The sequence below is a fragment of the Leptidea sinapis genome, chromosome 17, assembly GCF_905404315.1.
Source record: "Leptidea sinapis chromosome 17, ilLepSina1.1, whole genome shotgun sequence".
NCBI classification, from domain to species: Eukaryota; Metazoa; Arthropoda; class Insecta; order Lepidoptera; family Pieridae; genus Leptidea; species Leptidea sinapis.
In genome coordinates, this window is record NC_066281.1 from 6,614,341 (window position 1) to 6,641,455 (window position 27,115).

Sequence of the window (27,115 nt, forward strand, 5' to 3'; positions counted from 1 at the left end):
GAATATATGAATTCCGACAAGTACCTAGACATTCGTACCATCGTACCCTATGGTAACGAATATGTAATAGTTGTCTATGGTAGAAACTTAACTACTAACTCCCCGACCTTGAAATGTTCTTTGTAGCATTAATATTATAATTATTAATTTTTAATTATATTAATCCACAGGTTTAAAAAGAAATAATTATTAGGCAAATAGGCAATGAGGGCTATACATAGAACGTCATTTCAACAAGGCATTAAAACCATTTTTCGTTCGCGGTGTTAACAAAAAGATATGACGTAGTTAATGTGAAAAAATATAAATCCTCTGATATTACCCAAAGAATAATTTTAAAAGTTATTTAATATATTTATAGTTTTATATATATTTTAATAATCGTTAGTATAATGATCGCAAAACATCTTTATTTATTTATTTACGGTTTGTGTGGATTGATGTACTACACTCAATAAATCTTGTGATTTTATTTATTGATTATTAAAAAAAAAAACTTTTGACTTACTCGTGTAAGAGTTATTTAACGTCATTGAGTATTTGATGTTGGAGTATTTTTGTTGCACCACTTTACGTTTATTTCACCACTCAGCTTATATAAATATATAATTAAATTCATTTGTGAAACGATGAAGCTGTAAACGTTGATATAAAAGAGTGACAATGAGATTTTTGCCACTTCTTCTCGTAAAAGCTCAACCTTCTCCGAAGTGGTGGCAACTGGTAAAAAGAAAAAAAAACTCTTGACATTCATAAGTGGCATTTACTTGATCTAAATGAATAAAGTGATTTTGATGTGATTTGAATCTAAAGCAAGTGCTAAAAAATAAAAAACATACATAAAAAGTTGTTGCTGTAGGTATTTCTAACAAACCATAATTCCATTTTGAGTGAAAATGAAAGCCAACATACCTACTTATATTCATTTTCAATTCGCTCCTACTTACATCAAATATTGTATCTTACACAAACGTTTCATAGTAAAGAGGTGGGACAAGACTGAGATGAAATCACAGTCGAGGTTTGGTTCAATATAGAACTGCGCGCGCACACAGAAGCCTGCGCTTTTCATTAATAACAATCAAAAATCGATAAAAAATTAATCGAATTAATACGTGTGAGTGTTTATTTTGAGATTTCTCTCTTTTTAAAGTTCAAGTAGCCGGTGTAGTAAGTTACGAAACAGTAACGAAAACCAGACCAAGTTACTTAACCGAAGTGAAGGGCCGTTTTCTCTGACCAGTTAGAAATTAGGAAATCTTAGAATGGGATTGCGATATGAAGCTGATGGGACGCCGTATGTTCATTGGAATGGACATAAAATAAAACTGGAAAGGGAACCTTTAAATGAAATTACGTTTATTGAAAAAGCTGAAAAGGAACTGCGGGAGACGCCGGAAAATGTGGAAAAAGCTTTAAAAGAGTTGAGGGAACTTCTCAAAGGTTTGTTTTAATGAATTATTTTCATTTTTATTATTTTTAATTTACTATGCAAATACTATATACATTTCAATTGTATTTAGATTAATTGTTGGAGTAACAAAGCAAAAGATGTGGACTTAACTTGTGGAAGGAAATACCTTTAAATAATTTTTTTGGGGTATAAAAATACATAACGACCTTTTTCTGAAATTTCATAAAAATCGATGAAAAATATGTGCAATATGGCAACATACACTGATACGAGAATTTCATATATAAATATAGTATATATATATATATATTTATAGAGGTTTTAATTTATGTGCGCATCATGAAAAACCTACTGGATAAAATTCTAAATAAATAAATTAAGTCTTCTAAGTATAATTTCTGAGACACGTCTTCCTCTCACCCCCTGGTAGGGGCGGAAGGAGATTGTCAGGGTTTATAATAAAGTTAATAATTAATTAATTTATTACTTTCGATGAGCGCTATACCCTGGAATTGCCCACATATTGGAAGAGTCTTTAGGTATTTTAGCTTAATCACTTTTTCGCCGTGAACACATATTTTGTTCTTTTTTTTTTAATTTTATTCCTATTCATACAAAACAAATCTTATAGCTATATTTACAATACTATGATTATGATTAATTATTTACATATTAAAGTTATACTTCTTTAGGCGCGTTATGAAATAATTATGAGAGTGAAATTTTAAGATGTGCGCGCATCACTGTAACACAAAAGCAACAGGGTGAAGTTGGTTCCTAAAATTTTCTGACGTTTGCGTCATTCGTTATTTTTTTTTGTTTTCTTCGTCTATTATTAGGATAGACAAAGGGTTGAAGCCCGTACAGCCGTATTCGTTATTTAATAATTGATTGTCAAAGCCATCGTTGCAAGATTTTTACAATATTTTTCTTTCTACAAACATAGAATAGCACGAGGAATAAATAATTTTAAGAATTATTGCTCTCTTAGGCCAAAGAATTAAAACCTCTTGCGTGCATACATACATAAGTACCCACAAACTATTTTTTCCCCAGTTATGTCACCGCTAGTTGCTTTTTGTCCTTCGAGTATATCTCCAGGCGGTTTAGGCATTGTGTTGAGAGATCAGGCAGTCAGTGAGGACAAATAATTATAATATGTATACATTAAGGCACAATTTATAATCATTCATATTATACAAGTTCCCCAAATGATTGTTGATCGAACAATAAATTCATAAATCAACCTTGTGATGTATTAATGGGGACAGTTATTAAACAATAGATACGCAATCGTAAAACATGTGAATATTAATGTTATTTATAAACTATGCTAATATCTTATAAGACATTTAATATATTTATTTAATATATTAATAGTGTCATTTTAGATTTTAGAAAAAATAAACCTTATTTTATGTACTTATTTACTTACATCAAGTTTAAATACGAAAGAGTTTTTTTTTCAAAAAAATTTCAAAGTTTTCCAAAGAATTCGGTGTATTTACAACAGGATAATACTGCCTTTGACCCGTAGATTACTGTCCACTCACTGCATTCTTTAGTTAATTGAGTTGTGCCGACCACAGAACAAATTAAAACAAATATGTATTGTCCCAATGAATAGCAGTATTTATTCCCGATAAATATCTATACTAATAATATAATAAAGCTGCAGTGTTTGTTTGTTTGTTTGAACGCGCTAATCTCGGGTACTACAGGTCCGATTTGAATGATTCTTTCAGTGTTGGGTAGTCCATTTATCGAGGAAGGCTATAGGCTATGTATTTTTTTTTTCAAAATTAGGGATCCGTAATAAAATTGCTATTTTGTAACACAAGGTGTAAAATCGAAAACCTTTTTTTGCGTGCGCTGCAAAAACTATTGACAATAGAACAAAATGATGTACAGGCTATAATATAGGCAATATTTTATTACTTATAAAACTATCGCGTGAATTATACTTTATATGGCAAAACAACGTTTGCGGGGTCAGCTAGTATCATAATAATATGTAAATTTTTCGATCTTAATACCTATTCTTGATAAATCAATGTGTATGATTATTGAATATGATATTAAGTGTATCAATTCGTACAGCAATGGGAGAGAAATAATTAATACAGTATTCATCATAATTCATAAATCACACTTATACTTTAAACTGACGTAACTGAAAATTACAAAATTTTGAAGTTAAACCACATTCAAAATTTTACACAATATAAAAAGGCTGTCGTATTTGTTTTTTTTTTTTAAATTTTGTGTGGCCTTGTTTAAAAGAAGTTATATTATTACATGTAGGCTTATTAATGAGTATTATGTTTGAAGTCGGTATTTTGTTGTATTTGGTAGTGCGTGCATAGGGCAAAGAAGACAACAAAAGAACGAAAAAAAAAGATTGCTGGGAGAGTTTCTTGCGCCGCTTCTTCTTTCTCAGAGCGCCATTTGTTTCCGAAGCGGTAGTAGTATCTAGTATATTAGAAATGACATCAAAACGAATTCTAAAGGATTCAACATTGAGAAAACAAATGCCTTTTATGCCTTTAGGTACATATAACACTCTGAAGTTGGTAGTAAGTTAAGCCTGTGTCAGATTTTTAAAATAGGTGCACGCTGAGATCCAGTTAACTATAGACTCTTGTACAATATTCTCCATAAAGTATTGCCAAGTATTGGAATAAGCAGTCTAGAAAGATTACAATTTCCGCGGTCAACTTTAACGCAGACCTACATTCGTTTCAAAGAAACTCTAAATGATGTCCATTAGATCAATAAAGTCAGACAATATTTTATCACTTTATAGGTGCCGGTTTCGGCCACATATTGAGTATTGTTATCATCTCTTGTTTGATGCACCTGACTTGAAGTTCGATGATATACATAAAACAATCATCATTTAAAGGGATATTTACGTGAAATGCGACACTCCATTCATTTTATGTTTCGGCATGCTGTTATTTGGACAGTTTTTCACTGAACGTTTTGTCATTGCGCGGCGTTGTATTCTAAGCGCGGTCGAAACACAACTAAATGAAATCTCTGCTTAAAAGATGCGTAGGCACACTTTTGCTTCAGACAATTTTTAAACGTGATTGTGACCTAATTATTTATGAATCAATGAAATTAACTATTTGGAAGTTTCTTTATTACAATCAGCTTCTTTATTGGTAACATCATTGTTGGTCAATAAATCAATTCATTATTGTAAAACGTATTGATTGTTCATCATCTAATTGTTCATTTAGTTCTTTTATAATGATTCAGCGGGTCAAAGTTTCATTCAAAAGCGTTGGTGTCGCAATATAATATTATTGATAAAAAGAACTGTTGGTTCTCTCCACGCAGCCCGCGGTTCGATCCTCGACCGTCACATATCAATTGTGTTTTCGATTTTCTTATTAATATGTATGTTTATTTTAGCTTTATAAGGTCGGCAACGCTCCTTGAGTGATGGGTAATGAATGGGTCTCGGTGATCACATACCATACTGTGACCCTTATTGACATCATCTTCCTTAAAAAGAGCTAGACTTATGTTGATTAATAATTATTAGAATAATGATTTCAACTGAAATGCAGGTATACTTACTAACATTTTAACTTGCTTTTCGACAATTTATTTACTTTTTTTATGGAAAAGGAGGACAAACGAGCGTGTACGCTGTCATATTATCACCGCATCCCCATTCTCCTGCAACACCAGAGGAATCACAGGAGCGTTGCCGGCCTTTAAGGAAGGTGTACGCACTTTTTTCTACTAGGAATGTATATTGAAATTATTTTTCCAGTGCAATTAAAATAATAAAGGCATAAAAGGCATTTATTTTCTCAAAATTGATTCCTTTAGAATTCTTTTTGATGTCATTTCTTATACTACTAGATACTACTACCGCTTCGGAAACAAATGGCTCTCTGAGAGAGAAGAAGCGGCGCAAGAAACTCTCCCAGCATTCTTTTTTTGCGCTCAATAGTTTTGCTTTCCAATGAAGTATACATACTATGTATATTATATAGTATGAACGATACACACAATTATTAAATATATAAATTAAATTAAATTAAACGGAAAAAATAAAAAGCTCTTAAGCCTCTAATATGATAAATTTCTAGATACATATTTTCTCAGGCCACTTATACGTCTAGATTAACTGTGACAGCTGTGAAAACGTCGAAAAAAATTAAGAATGACTGTCAACCTCTATTTTGAGCAATGCACGCACACTAACAAAAAGTGATATAAGAATAGGAAGTGTAATACATAGCTTGTCACGCACACTAAAGTAATAAGCCTGGCCTGTTATCATCGGTTCTTGGTGCTAGAGTAGAAAGATGATCTATGTAGACGTATAAATTATATAAGGTCATTTCATTACATAATATTATAATTCATACAATGAGCGGGCATACATACCTAATTAATATGTCAAAACAACGTTTGCCGGGTCACCTAGTCTATCTATATTAATAAACGGACAGCCGGTTTTTTTGATCGGTTATTCTGAGATAGCTCAAAGGCCGGCAACGCTCTTGTGATTCCTCTGGTGTTGCAAGAGAATGTGGGCGGCGGTGATCACTTAACACCAGGTGACGTACGGTCGTTTGTCCTCCTATTCCATAAAAAAAAGCTACTGAACCGAACTGAATGGCAGGTCAGTGACTATTATAATACTGGTTATTAGTCCACTATTATAAAATATACTATCTATTAAGATGAAGGACTTTTATTAACAGACTAGCCAATTTACTAGTGGGGGGCTCCTTTACACAGGATGCCGGCTAGATTATGGGTAAAACAACGGCGCCTATTTCAGCCGTGAAGCAGTCATATGTATACATTTTTGTGTTTCGATCTGAAGGGCGCTCTAGCTAGTGAAATTACTGATGAGTCTTGACAACTTATGTGTCAGGTGACCAGCGCAATTGTAGTGCTGCTCAAAATTTTTGGGTTTTTCATGAATCCTGAGCGGCACTACATTGTAATGGGCAGGGCGTATTAATGATCATCAGCTGAACGTCCTGTTTGTCTCGTCTCTTAATGTCACTAAGCGACCGTATTGTATTAAGAAGTATGAGCTATCGCAGGTTCTGTTGTGAAAGTGTGTGTCATTTGCAATGAGCATCAATTGCATAAATCGAAAACAAAGTGAATGTAAATTCTTAAAACCTGTCGTCAGTCTGTCAGGTATACGAGTGTTGTGTGCAACAAGGTTCGCGGGCCGAGATACAATATAATGGCGTATAGATGAACAAGGCGTGCAAGAGAGGAAAAACATCTGTAACGGAGAGAAAAGCAATCTATTATTTCTGTAACCGATTTAGATTTACAAATCGTGAACGTGTACAGTACAGTACAGTACAGTATAGTACAGTACAGTACAGTACAGTATAAGTACAGTACAGTACAGTACAGTACAGTACAGTACTAAGTCCGCCAGTTAAGTAATACAAGTAACATAGACTACGGAATGTGAAAATTTAAAATTATGTTTTATCAAAAATTATGTTGCTTTGAACTTTATCAGATTAAGAACATAATTATTATTGTGCCTAACTATAGGTACAGAAGTAGACGTCGATTTTGAACTAAATTATTTAACACAAATTGAAAGTAACCCAGTAATATTACTTAACTTAGTGTAACTTAACTTTCACTTTGTACCGGCTTCATGATTCAAGAGAGTTTTAATTTCAGTATTCTAAATGTTTTTATTAATTAAAGTGTTTGTTTAATTATAATCAGGTAAATTGTTAGTCTTAAGTTAAGTTGTTGAATAGTTTATTAATATAGTTAGGTCATCATAGTTAGTCAGGTAAGGTATTGAAACAAAATTTTATTAAAAAATTATTATGCAGTTACTTTTATGTATGTGAGTAACATAAAATAAATAAAAATAAATTTAAATTAAATATAAAGAAAATCCGCTTGCATAATTTTGCAGATTTAGCCTCTCTAACTGTTGAGCCGGGTACAGACAAATTGGGCTTGGATAATGTATAAGTCAAGATAGTCTCTTGCAGTTACACAACCGATAACAACAGGCCAGAAATATTACTTGAGTGTGACTAGCTACGTCTTACACTCGCGATTTGTATGACACTTTGTGTTATTACTAAATTTATTAGTATTTGGAAAAAAACGTGGGTTGGATCGGAACTTAAAGTTAACGATTTTAATATAACGAGCACCGTAGGTCATCTAACGGTAGGGCATATCCATAGGTCATCTAATCGTATGTCATCTAACCGTAGACCATATGCGTAGAACATCTAACACTTGGCCATATCTTGAGGTCATCTAACCGTAGGCCATATCCGTAGGTCATCTAACCGTAGGTCATCTAACTGTAGGCCATATCCGTAGGTCATTTAACCGTAGGTAATCTAACTGTTGGCCATATCCGTAGGTCATCTAACCGTAGATCATCTAACCATATCCGTAGGTCATCTAATAATAACGTACCTAAGCGAAACGCAGGTATGTAAGCCGTTCCGGCGTGGTTTACTACGTCTTACTACTGAGTGCGTTGACTGTTTTTTGGTTTGTTCTGTATTATATATTTTAGTATTTATTCGCTAATATATATATGTACCTACTCGGGGGAAAGTAGAATTTCACTACTCGAGTGTATTGGGGTCTCGATAACGTCTCATGTCTACAAATTGCAACCTCGTTAGGAATCGCTAACTTTCTAGCCTTGCTCTACGATACAGGTTAGAACGATTGTAACAGCAGAGGAATCACAAGAGCGTTGTATACTTTATAAAACGTCGAATAAAGTATATGAATTGGAAAACCAAAAACACATTGGTAGGTATCAAACTATATCAACACAGGTTACACCTCCCCCGTCCACATGCAGAAAATTTCGCTGCGATTTTTATATGAGATAAAGTGAGGACACGAGTAGGACTTTCAGCTATTGGTTAGTGATACGCCCTTACTACCCTACTACTTACAATCTAGTGCCGCTCACAGTTATTGAGAATCACAAAATTCTGATCGGCATTGCACTGCGCTCGTCAGTTTGTCTCATTAGCTATTAGCTCAGTATATTCACTAGCTACGTCGTAAGTGCATTTCAGAGTAATGATTGTAAATTACTGCTTCACGGCAGAAAAGATTAATTGCGCAACATATTCTATATAGAAGAAATAAATTGCCCAACATATTCTAAATGAAAAAATATAATTTCCATAATTATTAATATAATAATATTTACACGAGTGCTGGTTTTACAATTATGTAATGACAGTTAAGTACGTTGAACCGTAGGTAAGTACCGTTCATATACAGTACTAGTTGGTGCCCATGATGACGTCCGCGTGGATGTTATAAACAAGAACAAATAATATGTCTACATTTAGTGTGGTAGTATGTAGTGTGTATGTTGTCCTGACTTTTGCCTACCGCACTTGAACCGCACGTCAATCATACACCGACCCAAGATGAGTACCGAAACATCTTCTTTCTCGCTCGCGCTTTTCATTGCATTTTTTTTTATGGAATAGAGTACAAACGAGCGTACGGGTCACCTGTTGTTAAGTGATCACCGCCGCCCACATTCTCTTGCAACACCAGAGGAATCACAAGAGCGTTGCCGGCCTTTAAGGAAGGTGTACGCGTTTTTTTTGAAAGTACCCATGTCGTATCGTCCCGAAAACACCGCACAAGGAAGCTCATTCCACAGCTTTGTAGTACGTGGAAGAAAGCTCCTTGAAAACCGCACTGTGGAGGACCGCCACACATCCAGATGGTGAGGATGATAACCTAACTTGTGGCGTGTCGTGCGAAGGTGGAATTCGGCGACAGGAATCAGCTTAAACAGCTCTTCGGAACACTCCCCGTGATAAATGCGGTAGAAGACACACATTGAGGCGACGTCTCTACGCAACGCCAAGTGATCCAGCCGTTCACAGAGCACTGGGTCCCCGACAATTCGAGCTGCTCTGCATTGCACGCGGTCAAATGGATCGAGCTGATACTGGGGTGCGCCAGACCAGAGATGACAGCAATACTCCATGTGTGGCCGGACCTGCGCTTTGTAGAGCGCTAGTAAATTATTAGCTAAGCCGTGTACAGACTCGGGATTGTGGAGAGGCCTTGAATCTTTTTCGTGAAATAGAGCTATTGTTGTCCAGTGTTTGTGAATCTAAGCTTACATTTGTTGCAGGTGAAACAAATCTTGTGATCCCGTTCGAGGACGATGACTTCCTGATGAAGTTTCTGAGACCTTGTAAGTTCTATGCAGAGAGCGCGTTTAAAAAGGTAAACACTAACATAATAATATGAGTCGATTTCCGATAAAGATAGTGAGAAACAAATAAATCAAAAATTTATCATTTATGTATGGTTTTAGCTCATGTACATCAGTTATCCTCCCTAACGGTATCATGTACAGTAATCCGCATTAAAATGTGGTGAGCGTACATAACTTAAAAATTGAAAATTGCGAACGCCTTTACCTATTTCCTACATAATTGTGTACATCTTTATTTATTACCTGTGAAAACTTGTAATTCGTCGTATGTGTACATTTTACAACTCTTACAGTATAATTAGTTGTAAGATTGTCCATTATATTAAAATAAAATAGACATTATCGCTTAAAATGCACTTGGTGAAACATTGGGGTATCTAGTAAAAAAATAAAAACAATTTAATTTGAATTAGACAGATGGTAAACAGCATGGAAAATGAAAGAGCTTGACGTTGAAATTTAGGACATCACAGGGCTCCAGCTTCCATAAAAAACACAAAACATTTTGTATTCTATTGCTTATGTTTGTGCTTGTCATATTAAATAATACAAAATATATTTTATGTACTATAAATTTTCCTTAACGGTGTAGGGATCTCCCTAACACACATTATTGATAACAATTTATTGAAATAATGACATGAGTTCATTTAACTAGGTTACATTGAAGATAAGTAATTAGTTATTTAAAGTCGTTCTACAGATATAACTGCAATTTGTAAGTTAATTAGGTATAAATATACTCGATAGCGAAAGCTCCTCTCTGATTATATTATTATTGTATTGGCAAGGGACCTTAATGAGATAAAATATTTAAGTTAGATGTCTTCGAGGCTGATATTCACAAATCGTGTTCAATATGGAAAATTACTTATTAAACATAACTTTATTAAATTAGAATATTTTACAATATAGTATATTAAAACATTTTTTCAATAATACTGAATATAATATATCAATTTATATTATTAATTTAAATGTAATTTATTTACAACAAAAAAAATCTTATATGTATCTGATCATATTTGCAATAGTAAAACGGCCTTACAAATAAATTTAGTTTAAGTACCTGTAAAAAACCAAGAACATCAAAATGTTGAGTCTATGTCGAGCTGGCAACACTGTTATTGATAATTCTTAAGTTTTCCCAACGTCAAGCCTTGCAAATAAACGCAGGAAGTGTGACAAGAATATTTTAATAAAAGATGTGTTCAATGGTTTCAGATCCAAGCTTATTACAAGTTTCGATTAGCCCACGAATATTACTGTAAAGATCTGAGGCCGGACGCAGTGCGGTCAGCTTTCGACCACTCTGTCGTGTCCATACTATCTCCTCGAGACCAAGATGGACGACGCACTATGTTAGTTGAGTCTGGAGGTGAGAACTTGGTAAATATTTGGCCAAATGTCATGAACATCGTTTTCCTATGGGCACTATGAGCTTATACAACGAAATACACCTACGTTGATAGAGCGAAGACGATATCTGAACGAACGTTACGTACATTTGTTAACGCCACTATCTATCTCTACCCTTGTCCTTCTATCACGCTCTCTCTCTTCCCCACTTCGCTGCACCGCGCCATTTTGAAGGACGGACCAGTCTTTCACCAATATTATATTCACGGTCCGCGCACGCGCTTGATACCAAGTGAACTCGCTCCGCTCGCAAACTATCGCACCGCGAAACGAATTGTGAAAAGGAGGAAAACCGCTTGAACCAGTTGGACTACAAACAAGGATCGGAGGTCGTGTCCTGCGTTTTCTAGTCCTACACACAGTCCACTCCGCAAGAAGTCCGCTGAACTGCGGCTGCATTGCTAAAAGGCATTTATTTTCTCAAAATTTATTCCTTTAGAATTATTTTTGATGTCATTTCTAATATACTGGATACTACTACCGCTTCGGAAACAAATGGCGCTCTGAGAGAGAAGAAGCAGCGCAAGATACTCCCAGAATTTTTTTTTGCGCTCTTTTTAATAAAAATATACAATAATTGTACTGTCATTGCTATTGCTATAAACGCCGACAGCGGTCTTCACAATACTTGTACACTACTAAGCGACTCGGACTCATTCGATACCCGTAAAATGAACCAACGCCCCTCAGTTGTACTACTACTCGTATGGAAGCAAATTAATTGTTTTAGCCCTCAAGAACAATCATTTTCATTTCTAAAGTGAAATTTTTTTCTAACATCAAGCAAAATCACAGTGATAAGATATGCAGTAGACAAGAAACAAAAAATATTGATTATAAATTATGATTAACTAATGTATTATGTATTTTTTATAACTTGCCCGTCATAATGTATTGGCAAACATGTACTTTATAATATTTGGGTAACATCAACATGTTTATGCAAATAAAAACTTTGACTTTTTGTTAATTTTGTCGATTGGTACTTTTCCAGAATGTTGGAATTCCCGTGAAGTGCCGCTCGCTGAAGTATTTCGTGGTGTCCAAATGGGCCTTGAGTCAGCCATGGTGGAGCCGAAGACGCAAGTGGCTGGGGTCAGCGTCATATTGAACATGAAGGGCCTGTCCTTCACACACATCATGCAGTTCACACCATCCTTCGCGAAGATGATCGTTGACTGGATTCAGGTTTAACACTTTTCATCTTTCATTCGTTTTCAACTAGCTGATTCCCGCGACTTCATTCACATTCTATTTCTATATCAATAAAATTTTAATTCTTAAAACTCTTAACTACTTTATATTAAATGAAGATATCCAAATAGTTTTTTTTAGATAAGGGCCAAATGTCCAAAGGCTGAGATTTATAAAGCGTACTTACACTTGGCTCAGACTTATCTAGAGACTTCTTCGTATTTATAAATATCGCTTTGTGTGCGAGCTATAGGTACTTATGCATATGTCCATCATAACGACGACTTGGGAAACACTCAGGCTATAAGCTGAACAAAACCCTGTTGCGTGGACTACACACGAAGTCCATAATCAAATTGAAAGAAATAGAAAATATAGTCAGTATAGTTTTCTTAATTAAATTTATTTATCAACACTTAATCATAGCGTCTGTGTTACAAATAATCAACAATATCAAAAATCCTCTCTAAAAAGACATATTTTTTTTTTCAAAAATCACATGGATTATTCTTATTGGCTTATTTAAATTGTAGAAAGTAATATCTTAATATTATTTTCTGTTCAGCACAGACAAGTTATCTATAAATGACACCCTTAATCTTTCTAGATCTTACATTGCGCAGGCACGTAATGCCACGAAAATCTGTTATTATTAGAGTTCTTGGCATCTATTAATTTTTATAATATATATAGTAATAATAATAAAATAGATAACATAATGATGAGAATCCCTCCCCAAGCATTCTCGAGTCGTATTCTGGGAAGGTCACAGAACCGCGCATAAAGTCTCGCCAAGTATCGGAATACTGGGTCTCGAAATCTCGAGGGATTCCAAATTCCGTGGCCATCTGGAGAGCAAAGCCAAACTGTCAAAGTCATAAATAGAGCACGGCAATACTTAAAGCCGGCCCAGATTCTAGCGCTGTACAAAGCGCAGGTCCGGCCACACATGGAGTATTGCTGTCACCCCCATCACCCCAGTATCAGCTCAATCCATTTAACCACGTGTAACGAGAGCAGCTTTACCTTTACTCTAGGACCCAGACTGTTGACGGCTGGAGAACTTAGCGTTGCGTAGAGACGTTGCTTTATAGTGCGTCTTCTACCGCAGGTATCATAGGGAGTGTTCCGAAGAACTGCTTCATGTGATTCTTACCGCGGAATTCCACACTCCACAAATTAGGTTATCATCCCCACCATCTGGATGTGTGGCGGTCCCAACAGTTTTCAAGGAGCTTTCTTCCACGTACTACAAAGCCGTGGAATGAGCTTCCTTGTACGGTGCTTCCGGAACGATACGACATGGGAATCTTCAAAAAAATCTCATACACCTTCCTTAAGGCCGACAACGCTCATGTGTTTCCTCTGTTGTTGCAAGAGAATGTAGGCGGCGGTGATCACTTAATCTTAATTACTTAATCACTCGTTCGTCTTCCTTTTTCTATGAGAAAAAATATATGATCATCAACAGTGACATGCAGTCTTCAACAGCTGTTTGACGAGCTATTTTTGGCCCAGGGGGCACACAGCACCATATTATAACTTCGTATTGTCCGTTGTGTATTCCTCTGTTTAGGGTAATTGTTGACCAAAAAAAATATCCACTTCTTTGTAAAAGTCAGTGCACCGGCGGCGTAGCTTCAGCAGAGATTTCGACTGATCCCTCACCTTATCTCATCTTCCTCGGATTCCGATTAATAGTCTTGCTTTTCTAAATAATCAATTTCTTCGTCGGAGCTTGATTCAACTTCATAAACATCATTACAGATATCAACTTCAGCCAGACACGACTCAGCTGCATCACGTCGATTATTCATTTTTTCTTCTAACAAACATCATGTTATTAAAAAAATACGTTTAAAAAAACCGACTTCAAAAACTGAAAGCATCAAATAACTAAAAATTTAATTTAATACACCTCTTATGCATACATTTACCTTTAATATTAATAAAATACTATTATTAATATGTGCTACATACTGATAGGTTTTAAGAGACTTAACCATTGCACGTCTGACGCTCCACACAAATACTTTAAGACTAATGAATGACCAATATAACATTTGTTTCAGGATTGTATACCAATGCGAGTGAAGGGTATCCACATAGTGAACCAGCCATATATCTTCAATATGCTGTTCGCTCTATTCAAGCCATTCCTTCGAGAGAAGCTGCGATCTCGAATATACTTCCACGGGACGGACAAAAACTCACTCCTCCAACACATAAACGGGGTAGCTCTGATGCAGAAGTTAGGTGGAACCTTGCCAGACAATGAAATTACTGGAGATATGATTTGGAATATGCTGCACCATTATGATGAGAATTTCAGAGGTAAGTTTATGTAATACATTTAAGGTACCAACTAATGAATTATTACTAGACTTAATATCATAGTTGCCACTGAAACCATTGAAGTCAGCGAAATTTTAAGAGTTTATTTATAACTTCTAATTTCATCACAGATAACACTAAAAGTCCAAATCCAACTCGAATGGGCAGCGTTCCGGAATCTTATCGCCCCAAATACTACGAAAGACGAATGTTTTTAAGCAGTGTATATTGCAAGTTGTGATATACAGGATGCAGACGCAGGCTTCATGAGGAAGCTCATTTTCGCTCATAGGGCAGTGGAGGAGGCTATGCTCGAAGTTTCCCTGCGAGACCGAATCAATAATCCGTAGGAGAACCAAACTCACCGACATAGCCCGAATGATTGCGAAACTGAAGTGGCAGTGGGCACGGCACATAGTTGGATAACCGCGGGGATAGTAAAGTCCTCTAATGGCCAGCGCGTACTGGAAGACGCATTGTTGGTAGACACCCCATAAGATGGTCCGAGAGCAGCTCAGAACTGAGCCGTGACTGAGATCTTGGTTGAGGCCTTTGTCCAACAGTGGATATCTTTTGGCTGAAATGATAAACACTAAAAGTATCAATTTATTGAAGTGAAAACTACTTTAGCATTTATATTGTGTGTATGATGATGCTGAGTTGTTACGGTTGGCCATGCAACGCTAATATATGTAATCTTTTCTCGGTCAATACACTCTTGACATAGCGGTCGTGGCTATCAACAAGTTTTATTAGGGGCAGATGTAATTTTTCGCTTCACAATCAGTCAGAGGTCACAAATATCACAGAACACAAACATAGGTCAAAGAGGAGTACACTCATATACGGGAATGCCCACATCAGATTTGATCTGATCGGTCCATCGTATAGGTTACCTTCCGCGCGCTCTAGTGCGTTCCAGTGTACCATTGATGGCGAGGAGTTCTAAGGACTGGCCTGCTGCCTCGCTAGATACGTGATATAGAAGAAGTGCGCTGGACAGCACCACCGTGTGTTTCAAAGTTGTTTGTTATGTGGCCGGAAACTTTCTTGCTGGTATGACATGACTCGCTCATCTTAAAAGATGGCAACGCTCCTGGTGTTGCAGGAACACTTTCGTGGCAGTGGTCTCTTACAAACTTTAGGCCACTTATTCATAACACAATACTTTTTATTGCATAGCCTTTGTCTATCAGTGCTAGGGCCACATTGAGGTAAAGCGATAATCTAATTCCATATCTAATTCCTAATCGATATCTAATTCCAGTGTCCATCAGTTATTGCGACAACTTTGTTAAGGTCAATCACACTGCTGTTATAAATTTGTCTCTAATAAAAGATATTTAATATGTCTGTTTTGTTACAGTATTAAATACCTACGGATATATCAATAACAATAACAAGTAAACCGGGATTGGTGCAACATATCAGATGTATTATAGTTTAGTTTCATTGCGAGGCTTCATTATGGAAACAACTTCCTTACAATATGTGGCGACTGTGATCTTTAACTGGCTGCTGGGTCATCATATTTTTATCATTTAGGGTTTACACGTGTGAACCCTAAATAAATTATATTAAACTGGTGACTTCAAATGATATAAATTTAAATAAGCAGGTACTAGAAGTGACTTTACACAACACCGGCAAATCTGAGCTAGAAATACGTCAGCACGGCAACAACAGCAATGACTCAACTGAGCAACGTGTGGCGACACAGAAGTACTAGCAATCGAACTAAAATACTCCTGGTGCTGATACCTTGAAATGTGTGTATTGGTGTTGTATGCTCCGAATACCATGGACGGCCCGTCGCACAAACATCTGCATCTTAAAACAGCTCCAGATAGAGGATGTTCAGCGTCTGTACATGGTCTGCTTATAGCGTTGTGTGATACTGTGGTCATGTTGCACGCATGTACTAAAAGGTTGATCCGACGATCAAATTACCAAAAATCTGAGGATCCCGCCGAAGGTCCGCAGGCGACGGAGCGAAACCTATGGATGCTCGTTGATCAATGTGATCAACGATATGAGTCACGATCCTCTGGCATGAGAAAACTAAGAAGAAGAAGTGACATGTCGCTTTACAGAGGACTTATAGACCACCAGCTTGTAAGAAAAGATTTAGTATTAATCGGAACGGCTTACGTAAAACAACGTGTAAATATGGTGTATTTCAGTATATCTAATTGCGGAAATTCGACCTGCAACTATACCAAAATAATACATTTTATTGGGTGCCTGAGTATTTTACCTAAAATACTGCTTTATTAAATATAATATCTCTCAAAGTCATAAGTCACAGTTTTTATTTGCATAAACATGTTAGATTGATGTTACATAAATATTATAAAGTACATGTTTGCCACATTTATGACGTGCAAATTTTACAAAATACTTTTCTAAATCATTAGTTCAATAATATCAATTTAACAAAGTTAGTAGCAGTATTATTTTTTAGTATTATATTATTTAAAAAAAAAGCAGTTTTTACTAAGGAATATTTTCAATTTAGATGAGAAATTCCTATTTGACAATACCTCTCTTATTATGATTGGGATGTGATTATAGATTTTTATGCACAAACATTTTTTTTTATTACTGTTGAGTTACCCCGTATTATGATACCATAACTTATTATAGATTCCACGAAAGCGTGGTAAGCCATTAAAGCCGCTTTTTCCGATAAAGTTTTTTTTCTCCTTATTGCAAAAACAAACTTATTAAGATAATTGTACAATGATTCAATGTGAGCTTTCCAATTACGATTACTATCCATTATTATGCCTAAGAATTTGATTTGTTTAATTTGAAAACCTCATCAATTTTAATTTCATTGTATGTTATGTTTCTAAGGTATTATAATTTTTAAATTGTATGAGTTTTGTTTTTATTATATTAATATTAATATTATTACTTTCTAACCATATGCCGATCTTAATGATTTCATCATTTATGACCGAGTCGTATGGTCTTTTTGAGCTTGTGTCAGGGATAATTATTGTAATGTCATCAGCATATAAGACACACTTATTTTCTGTATAATTTGGTAGGTTGTTGATATATACTAGAAATAATAATGGTCGAAGTACACAGCCCTGAGGTACCCCGGCGTTAGTTTGATTCCAACTTTATTCATATCGTACTATATTTGATCTTACGTCCATCTTTTCAATCTGGACACACTGTTGCCTATTTTTAATATAATTTTCCAGCCTTTTTGAAGTGACACCTCTAAGCCAATATAAATTACATTTGTTTATGAGTATTTCAAAGTCGATACAGTCAAAAGCTTGGGTCAAAGAATACTGCTGTTACTCTAATATATTGATCTATTTTTGTAATCAGATTTTAACTAATGTATATGCAAATTATTTAAGTTTTCTTTAGTGTTAATTCCGCCAATATTTGTCTTTAAAACAATTCGACACGTGTTTCGCCTCTACACGAGGCATCCTCAGGACGTGTTGTCTCGCCAAAATCTGGCACGAGACTGACACGTGTCGAATTGTTTTAAAGACAAATATTGGCGGAATTAACACTAAAGAAAACTTAAATAATTTGTATAATTATGGATTTCCGCAAAGTAACGCCTTATTCAATAAATTTTCTAATGTATATGCGGCCATTGTGGTAATCATCTCGTAAACATAATGCTAGGAACTCACTTGTAAATCGTTCAAATTCAGTTAAATATTTTAATTCAAAACTAGCTGATTCGGCAAACGTTGTTTTGTCATATAAATTATTTTTAGAGTTAGCCCGTTTCTTGGACATTGCAAAATTACTTAATTTTTCTAAAATAAAATATTTTGTATAAAAATACACGTAGCCTATGTTACTCCTTACTCCTACAACTACCTGCCAATAAAAGTCCCGTCAAAATCGGTCCAGCCATTTCATAGATTAGCCGGAACAAACAGACAGACAGACAAAATTTTAAAAAATTAATGAAATAAAATTCATATCGTGTAGTATAAAACGGTTATTTCAATATTACAAATAGACACTCCAATTTGTCAAGGAAATCGATGTTGCTTACAAAACAGAGTTTTTCTGAAATACTGGGTATTTATGAGGTATCAATTTGATATTGACAGAAACACACAGTTATGATATAGTCTGCTAATCAATTTAAAGCTTTCTGGTCACTGACCACTATATACCACTAGACTGGCAGCTGTCAAAGTGCTTTTGTGCCTGTTTGATATTCGCCATTTTAGCGCTGTTGGCCATGTAGCGAGAGCCTGCAGTACAAAAATTAGTGATGACGACCTATACGTACGGCACGCTATGATGGCCGTTTTGACGTTTGTCCACTCATGAAGTTTCGTATTATTTAATAATTACATTGAAGGAGCAAATTTCTGTTCTATAATGTCAAAAGTGACGTGCAGTTAGTCATACAAATTTATCGAACGTATAATTTTAGGACACAAAATTTATTTATTACATTGATTTCTAAACTATATTAGGGTCCCGCGAACATTTATTTTTTATTTTTATAAGATTATCATTATTAATGTAGGTATTACACACACAGACTTATTTACCACAAAACACGGCATTTGTTTTTCGAAATTCAAAATTTTGAAAAATGAAATCTAATACGATCGCCACATAGGATCGCTGGCCAGCACAAGTACAACCTCCGGCAAACTCGCGTCAATGCTCAATCCAAAACAAAGCAGTTTCGACTTGACGTTGCTTCGAAAAGTACAAATTGTGAGTTCACTGCCATTGTGATATAGTTTTGACCTGGCTTTGGATTTCGGATATTGATACTGCACTACTGTTGACCCTTGCTCGATAATTTGGACTCTATTTACGCCTTTTGTTGTGGATTTCGTCGATATGGCCGAACGTACGCAGAGAACTGTTCTAAACAGTCAGACACGTGAGTTCGGTATACGCCTTTGTAACTATTTCGATCGGGAATCTCAATATGGAGGGCCAATATAACCTATCACGTCAGTGGTTAAACTCGTAGCTAATGCGCTTAATATTGGACAACGAACTATTAGACGAATAACTAAAGAAAAATATGGCGAGACTGGAACAGAAGAAAATAAACTTTAAACACCAAAAAAGAGAAAACGAGCAAAACCAGTCGTAGGTATCGATAGCTTATATGCCGATGCCATCCGAAGACATGTGTTCGGCTACTATTTACGGAAAGAGTATCCAACAAGAAAAAAGTTAGTGCAATCACTGAAGGAAGCTGGATTATTTTTCGGTGGGGAAAGTACTTATACAACTACTACTACATACTAATATTGATGGAAAGATTTGATATCGTGATGGCAAGATATAGTTTTTTACGGCAAGTGAAAGAAATTGAAAATTGGCAAAATGTTGTGTTTTTGGATGAAACATGGCTTAATGCTAACCATACTGTAAACCGTTCTTGGACCGATCACACTGCAGCATCTACGTCGAAAGTTCCTGTTGGAAAATGATCGCGACTTATAATTTGTCACGCCGGAACCATCAAGGGTTTGTCGAAGGTTCCGTCATGGCAGTTTCTGGCAAATTAACATAACATAACAAAACATACATTACATTATCAAGAATATATTGAGAAGCAACAGTCAAGATGTTAATTTCTTTGAATTTTGCTCTCAAAGATGCTGTAGGACCTAGGTTATAAATAGCGCGAACAGTCCTCTTGTGCAGCACAAATATTGTATTAATATCAGCAGCGTTGCCCCATAGCAATATACCATAGGACATAATACTATGGAAATAACTAAAGTATACTAGTCGCGCCGTATCTATATCAGTTAATTGTTTAATCTTTTTCACCACGTATGCTGCAGAACTATGTCTGTTTGCCAATCCTTCTATATGGGGGCCCCATTATAATTTGGAATCTAGAGTTATGCCAAGAAATATAGCAGATTCCACCGGTTCTGTCACCTCTTCGCTTAACAAAACATGTGCACTTACATTTTTGACATTTGGTACGGTAAATTTAATGTATTTAGTTTTCTTGCTATTTAACAATAGGTTATTAGCGCTAAACCAGAACACGATGTCAGATGAAAATCAGTGAAGTGTCATCCGCAACCAATACTACCTTATTTTTTTCTCTATAACATTAGGAAGATCATTTATATAGATAAGAAAGAGGAACGATCTAAGAATAGACCCTGGTGGTACCCCCATACTGAGAGGAGTCCCAGGAGATCTCCTGCCATTCACGTCGACCCTCTGAATTTCCTTTCCAGTTCCTTTTATGCCATAGTGGTATAGCTTCCTGACCAGCGTTGAATGTTGAACAAAATTAAAAGCCATAGATAAATCACAGAAGATGCCAAGTGCATTCTGGGATTCCTCCCAGGCATCAAAAATATTCTTGATCAGCTCAACACCTGCATCCGTTGTTGAACGTCCCCTAGTAAAGCCAAATTGTTTCAAATGAAGTAACTTATGAGAGTGAAAGTAAGTAAGCATTTGGCTTAAAATTATTTTTTCAAATGTTTTACTAAGGGTCGGCAAAACCGACACAGGACGATAGTTATTCGGGTCGGGTATATTGGTGTAATTTTACTATGTTTCAAAAGGTTAGGAAACACGCCACGATTAATACAATTATTAAAGACTACTGCAAGATATGGTGTTATGACATCAATTATTGAACTTATTATTTTAACAGAAATGCCCCATATATCCGCAGTTTTTTTCTTGTCGAGAGACTTAAAAGTTTTAATTATTTCTCCAGGGCTAACAAAACTAAAATTGAAAGTTTGTTGGCATTCTTTAATATTTTCCAGAAGAAGTGAGTCAGCAACACTGGTGGAGGAGACAAGAGTGCTTGTGATAGAAACTGGAATGTTAGAAAAAAAATCTCAAAAGCAGAAGCAACTTCCTGCTGAGATTGAATTATAGTATTGTTTATTGATAAATTGTATTCAATGTAGCGGTCTTTCACTCTTCCAGATTTCCAGTTAATCACATTCCAAGTTATCTTTATATTAGTCGGTGCAGTTTTAATTATCTGTCTGATATGCATAGACTTTGCAATAGAACAAACACTTTTAAATAATTTAGAGTATTTTTTAACATACCCGAGAAAAGATGCATCATGTTTATATAATAATCTCTCACTATATAGTTCATATAGCCTTTGTCTGCTTCTATGAATGCCAGCTGTTGCCCAATCATTAAATGACACGAGACCACCTGATTTGACTGACAAATTAAGATATCATCCCCACCATCTAGATGTGTGGCGTTCCTCCACGGTGCGGTTTACAAGAAACTTTCTTCCACAAAGCTGTGGAATGAGCTTCCTTGTGCAGTGTTTTCAGGACGCTACGACATAGCCTTTAAAAAAAAATACGCATATACTTTCCTTTAAACGCCAGCAACCCTCCTGTGATTCCTCTAGTATTGCAAGTGAATGTGTGCGGCGGTGATCACTTAACACTAGGTGAACTCGTACGCTCGTTTTTGCTCCTGTTCTATAAACAACAGTCAACCACGCTTGGGGTTAGCTCCGTAGTTCTTTTAATAAAACTAGCTAACGCACACAATAATGACAATTTATTAGTATCGGACTGTTACGTCGTCTACCATAGTTTATCTAAGTCTAACTTCACTAGTAAGACTGCTTCCTGTGGTATAAGGGTAATTGGTAAATTAAAAAACATAATAATGCAGTAATTTTTTTTAATTAACTTATAAAATAAAAGGAATATAAAACAAGCTTACGGTATCATATAAAAAGATTGAAGACAATAATGTGATATTACAAAATTAAAATTTTAAAATAGAATCTTAAACCAGTCGGGCCACGTGTTCTACAAGTTGGCTTAGTACAGACAATACTCCCAGCTATGGCAGCAGAACATAGGCGTACGTTGACCAAATACTAAGAATATACTAACGTAGAGACGAACAAAGCGTGCGAGGGAGAACATCTCTAACGGAGATATAGCAATATCTATTGTCTACAAGGAAAGCGAATATATTGTTACTATGACCGATTTTGATTGACAAGTCATCAACAATCAGTCGCCAGCTAACATAAACATAACATGATCGGGCTGTCACGTCATCTAAACGCTACTATATTCCTCCAATCAGTAACGCTGACATTATTTAGTCAAGGGTCGCGAGGACTATATTATTATATTTTGGCAAGCCAAGGCATATTTCTATTAACTAAATACTTATTCGTGATATAATATATAGATTTTAGGCCACTTATAAACTAAAAACTTATAAATAAATTTAATATATTTATAATAATGAGTGTTGCTGCAGTATAAATACTGCACTCGAAGTTTACTCGTAGTTTTATATGTTCACCTCATTAACAGGAATATCACACAATAAATATATATAAAATAATAATAAGAGGTAAAATTAGCTTAGGACCTAATTTAATAATGTAATTACTTAATTTTTTTTTTTAGTCTGCCATACGTGGAAATAGAAGTTTCACTTGAAAAATTCAATTGGAATAACCAGTGTATTTAATAAACTTTAAATGACACAGTTATCAACAAAAACAAGATGGCGCGTGACCGAAAATCGTAACGATTTGCTTCAAAATTTCTATCATACGTTGATAAAGAAGTTTCTCGTAATATCGAAACAGAGGGACACAGGTCATATTGATGTTGTTCTTATTTCAAAATAATTTTGATCTTTCGTTAAAAACCATAAAATAAAAAGAGTAGAGAACATTGGTATGGTTACAGTATCTATTGTTAATATAATATAATATATATATTACGGGGTGACATAATATTTATTACTCCTAATCAGTACAGAATCTCATATGAACGAGTTTAAATATTAATGATACTTTTATAAATTACACCAAATTAATATTACAAAACCTAATAAAATTAATAGTAATTTGATAAGTTTTTTTTTTATTTCAAAACTAGCCCCTACCCGTGACTTCATTTGCATACACACATGAACGAGCACATAGGCCTTATAAAAAACGTTGATTTTTAAACAATTTATAACTTTTTATTTAATGAAGATATCGCAATATTTTTTTTTTCATAAGGGCCAAAGTCTAAGGAATAATACTTTGAAGACTTAATTGAAAACTATTCAGTAGCTGTTCCGTGATGCACGCACAAATAAAAATTTCTATTATTTTAGTTAAGTATATATATTATATTGTTTAAATGGAATTAAAAAAAATTAATGTACTCTTCGCCAGTTATTCATTATCACAGCCTTCTATATAAAACGGATTATACAACTCTTAGATATTTTATTCGTCTAGATAGAGCCGATGAAAACAGGCCAGGTTTATAGCTTTAGTGTGCGTGTCAAGCTATGTTATGCTCAACATACTCAATTTTTTTCGACGTTTTCACAACTGTCACAGTCTATCTAGATGTATAAATGAGCTAAGATCCAACTATTTAATGTTTTTTATATAGGTGTTAGCATGAGGAATGCAAGGAGTATATTTATGAACAAATCTATTTCTAACCACACAATTCTACATGAGCAAATTTGTGGGACCGTTGTCAACGGACACTATATATGGATTTTAAGTACCTACGATTAAGAAATTTATTATTTAATTCTATAAACAGTGCCAATAATGAAACGAAACCAAAATGGCCGTGATACAGGTGAGTCTGACAGCGAAATATGGACGGCAGATACCTATGTGATGTTAAGCCCAGCGTCGAGTATAGGTGCAGCAGAAACGCATCGAATTGAAACGAATCGCATTTATCGCAACTTAGGTCGTTCTTTCTGTATATTCATCCGTTTCTGGTGATCGTGATAATGTGGATGTTCATGATTGAACAAGTCCGTAGCTTTGTTGGACCAGTAATATCAACAGTTTACTTTCATTTTTATTTAAAAAAAATGATGTGGTGTCGTGGGACACCAGGTAGGAACGAAGTTCCTTCGGCTAATGTAGAATCGACACAAATTGCAAAAAAAATCGTTCTAATATTGCTATAATCGTTATCATATATTAATATAATAATATTGATAATATATACACTACTCGCTTGTGTATGCGACTGTCGCGCCTGCACACGTCTCATTTAACGGTTTTATTCCACGCACTTTTTTCCACGGATTTTTTCTTACGTAAGGAACTTCGTTCCAATAAAAGATTTTTTTAATTTATGAATTTTCAAACGATAGATACAGTCAACGTCACCCATTGTATTCAAAAACATGGCAACACCCATCGTAACCATATAAATCGATTCACAAAGTATGTGTAACAATCAGGTTACGCTTATCTTTTTGACGCTAACTACATATTTGCAGAAATAATAAAATACTCTGCGTCGTGTGAGGCGCGCCGAGTCGAACCGAATCGCATCTGTGGAGTAAATAGTAATTCGCCTGTCGAGCAACTCGCGCGGTCAATTCAATGAAGCACGCTTCGACATGACTTGGCGAACTGATGGACGCGGCCCTTAACATGTGCGAGTGAGAGTGACTCATGCGACTGCCATTTTAGATTCGTTTATTTATTGGCAAGCGTTAAATCAACATATAGATGACACACAGATATGTGGCTGAGTGTTACAGCTTCAGGCGGAGTCAACACGCAAGATTTAATATAAATCTTATTATTACAAGAATACTTTAATAAAATATGAGTTAAACAGATGTGTGTCAAATATATAATATAATTAATAAAAGATATTGACGTACAATAAACAACAAGGCTCACAAACACGGCCAAAAGTTGTCTGTATCGAAACTCTACCTACGCGTCTATTAGGCAGAGTTTTCGTTCCGATGTATTTCTACCGCGCTTTAAATACAATGGCCACGCAAAGATTAGATAAATAGAATTTGAACATTACTGGCACGAAATAAGGTATTAATTTGAATGAATGTTTAGTTTAGTTCTGTATATAAGTAATTAAATATTATTAAGTAAATGTATACGTGTATAAAACGCTAAATATAAAAGTTTTTACTATCTTTTATAGGCGATTGGGAGACAAGTTATTTATCGTAAGCCAATGATAAAAGGTTATTTTAATAAGTGCCAACTTAGTGTTGAAATTCGTTCTCAGTATGTAAAATTATCATTACATAATAGGTAATCTGCTTAAGAAATGTTTAAAATAGATAGATAAATAAATACAGAAGCTGTTTGATTGGTCAATCAATTATTATATATATTATGAAAGTACTAAATAAAAGGAATATAAATAAATGTTTATGATCAAATATTATTTCAATATAGCGTCAGTAATAATTATAATATAAAAAATAAAATTGAGTTTCGCCCAGTCTATCAGAAAACAGGCCTTACATACCTTAACCGTAGTTTAACTACAAATCTAAGTAGATTCATAGTTTTTAGTATGTTAAATTTAAAATTAATAACCAAGATAATTTATACGTCCAGATAGAGCTCTTACTGCTAAAAAACCGATAAAAACAGGCCAGGTTTATTACTTTAGAGTGCGTGACAAGCTACATCTTACACTCGCGATTTGTATGTCACTTTGTGTAAGTGTACGTGCATTGCTCAAAATAGAGGTTAACAGCCAACCAACCTATCTAGAAACTAGACGTATAAACGATCTAAGCTGATAACCTAGCTCGGGTATAGTGAGTACTATAAATATAATTTCTTTTATTAATACAAAATATTCTACAAACTTACTTACTAAATGATTATTACCTTTTCAAAATTCGAGATATCTAGAGCACCTCATGTTAAATTTAATATCACATTTAGATTATTGTTTGAATGTTGCTGCATTAATCCGTTGTCTTGTATCCGTACGAGTTGATAGCTGGAAAAAAAACAGTTAATTTATCACTTAGAACTTACATATAATAATGAACTTAGGTCAAAATTTAATACTCTAAATGAATTTTAATGACTTAATATGACTACATAACTCAGTTCATTAGTTAACTACAACAATGTGATCGGACAGCCTGGGACTAGATTATGATTATTTTATAGCAATAACAAAGCCATTACAATATTGTATATCTTATTAAAAAGAGTGCAAAAAATAATGCTGAGAGGTTTCTTCTCTCTCAGAGCGCCATTTGTTTAACCCAACCCTAAGGAATCAATTTTGAGAAAATAAATGCCTTTTATGCCTTTATGCCAATTTTTTATCTTGATGGCGACGCTTCTGTGATTACTTCAGTGTTGCAGGAGAAAAGAGTGGCGGTGACTTAAAATGAGGTGACCTTTATCGTCATACTATTCCATAATAAAGGTATATTTACACAAGACCCAACAATCAAATGCGTGTCATTACTATAACGACTTAGCAAAGCATAGACTGAGTGAGTGTACTACAGCTGGCGCGCAAACAAGCGTCTTACAAAGTAACAAGGTGAGATAATTTGTGTGATACAGAGTGCATGTTACTCACTGGTGGAAAGTGTTACATTATTACAGATTGATAATAATTATTAAATCACGGAAGGTGCCCTCTGCCACCTAATGTCATCTAAAGTTACAAGAAATCCCATCATGGGTTAATTTTAATAGA

The 27,115-nt window shown here is 34.9% G+C and overlaps 2 protein-coding genes across 3 annotated transcripts in view; one reads left to right on the forward strand and one right to left on the reverse strand.

Moving 5' to 3' along the window:
- Nucleotides 1-1,027: 1,027 nt before the first annotated feature.
- On the forward strand, nucleotides 1,028-17,450 carry LOC126969264 (clavesin-1-like). The gene is made up of 6 exons (XM_050814640.1): nucleotides 1,028-1,443; nucleotides 9,588-9,682; nucleotides 10,899-11,052; nucleotides 12,088-12,281; nucleotides 14,360-14,621; nucleotides 15,988-17,450. The coding sequence occupies exons 1-6, from the start codon at nucleotides 1,266-1,268 to the stop codon at nucleotides 16,026-16,028; spliced, it is 924 nt and encodes a 307-aa protein (XP_050670597.1). The 5' UTR covers nucleotides 1,028-1,265; the 3' UTR covers nucleotides 16,029-17,450.
- A 5,134-nt stretch (nucleotides 17,451-22,584) lies between these two features.
- Nucleotides 22,585-27,115, reverse strand: part of LOC126969259 (alpha-tocopherol transfer protein-like) — a 55,444-nt gene continuing 50,913 nt past the window's right edge. For both annotated transcript variants that reach the window (XM_050814631.1, XM_050814633.1), the window contains exon 7: nucleotides 22,585-26,395. In XM_050814631.1, the coding sequence (XP_050670588.1) occupies nucleotides 26,361-26,395 (35 nt within the window). In that variant the 3' untranslated portion in view covers nucleotides 22,585-26,360. The remainder of the gene's footprint in view (nucleotides 26,396-27,115) is intronic.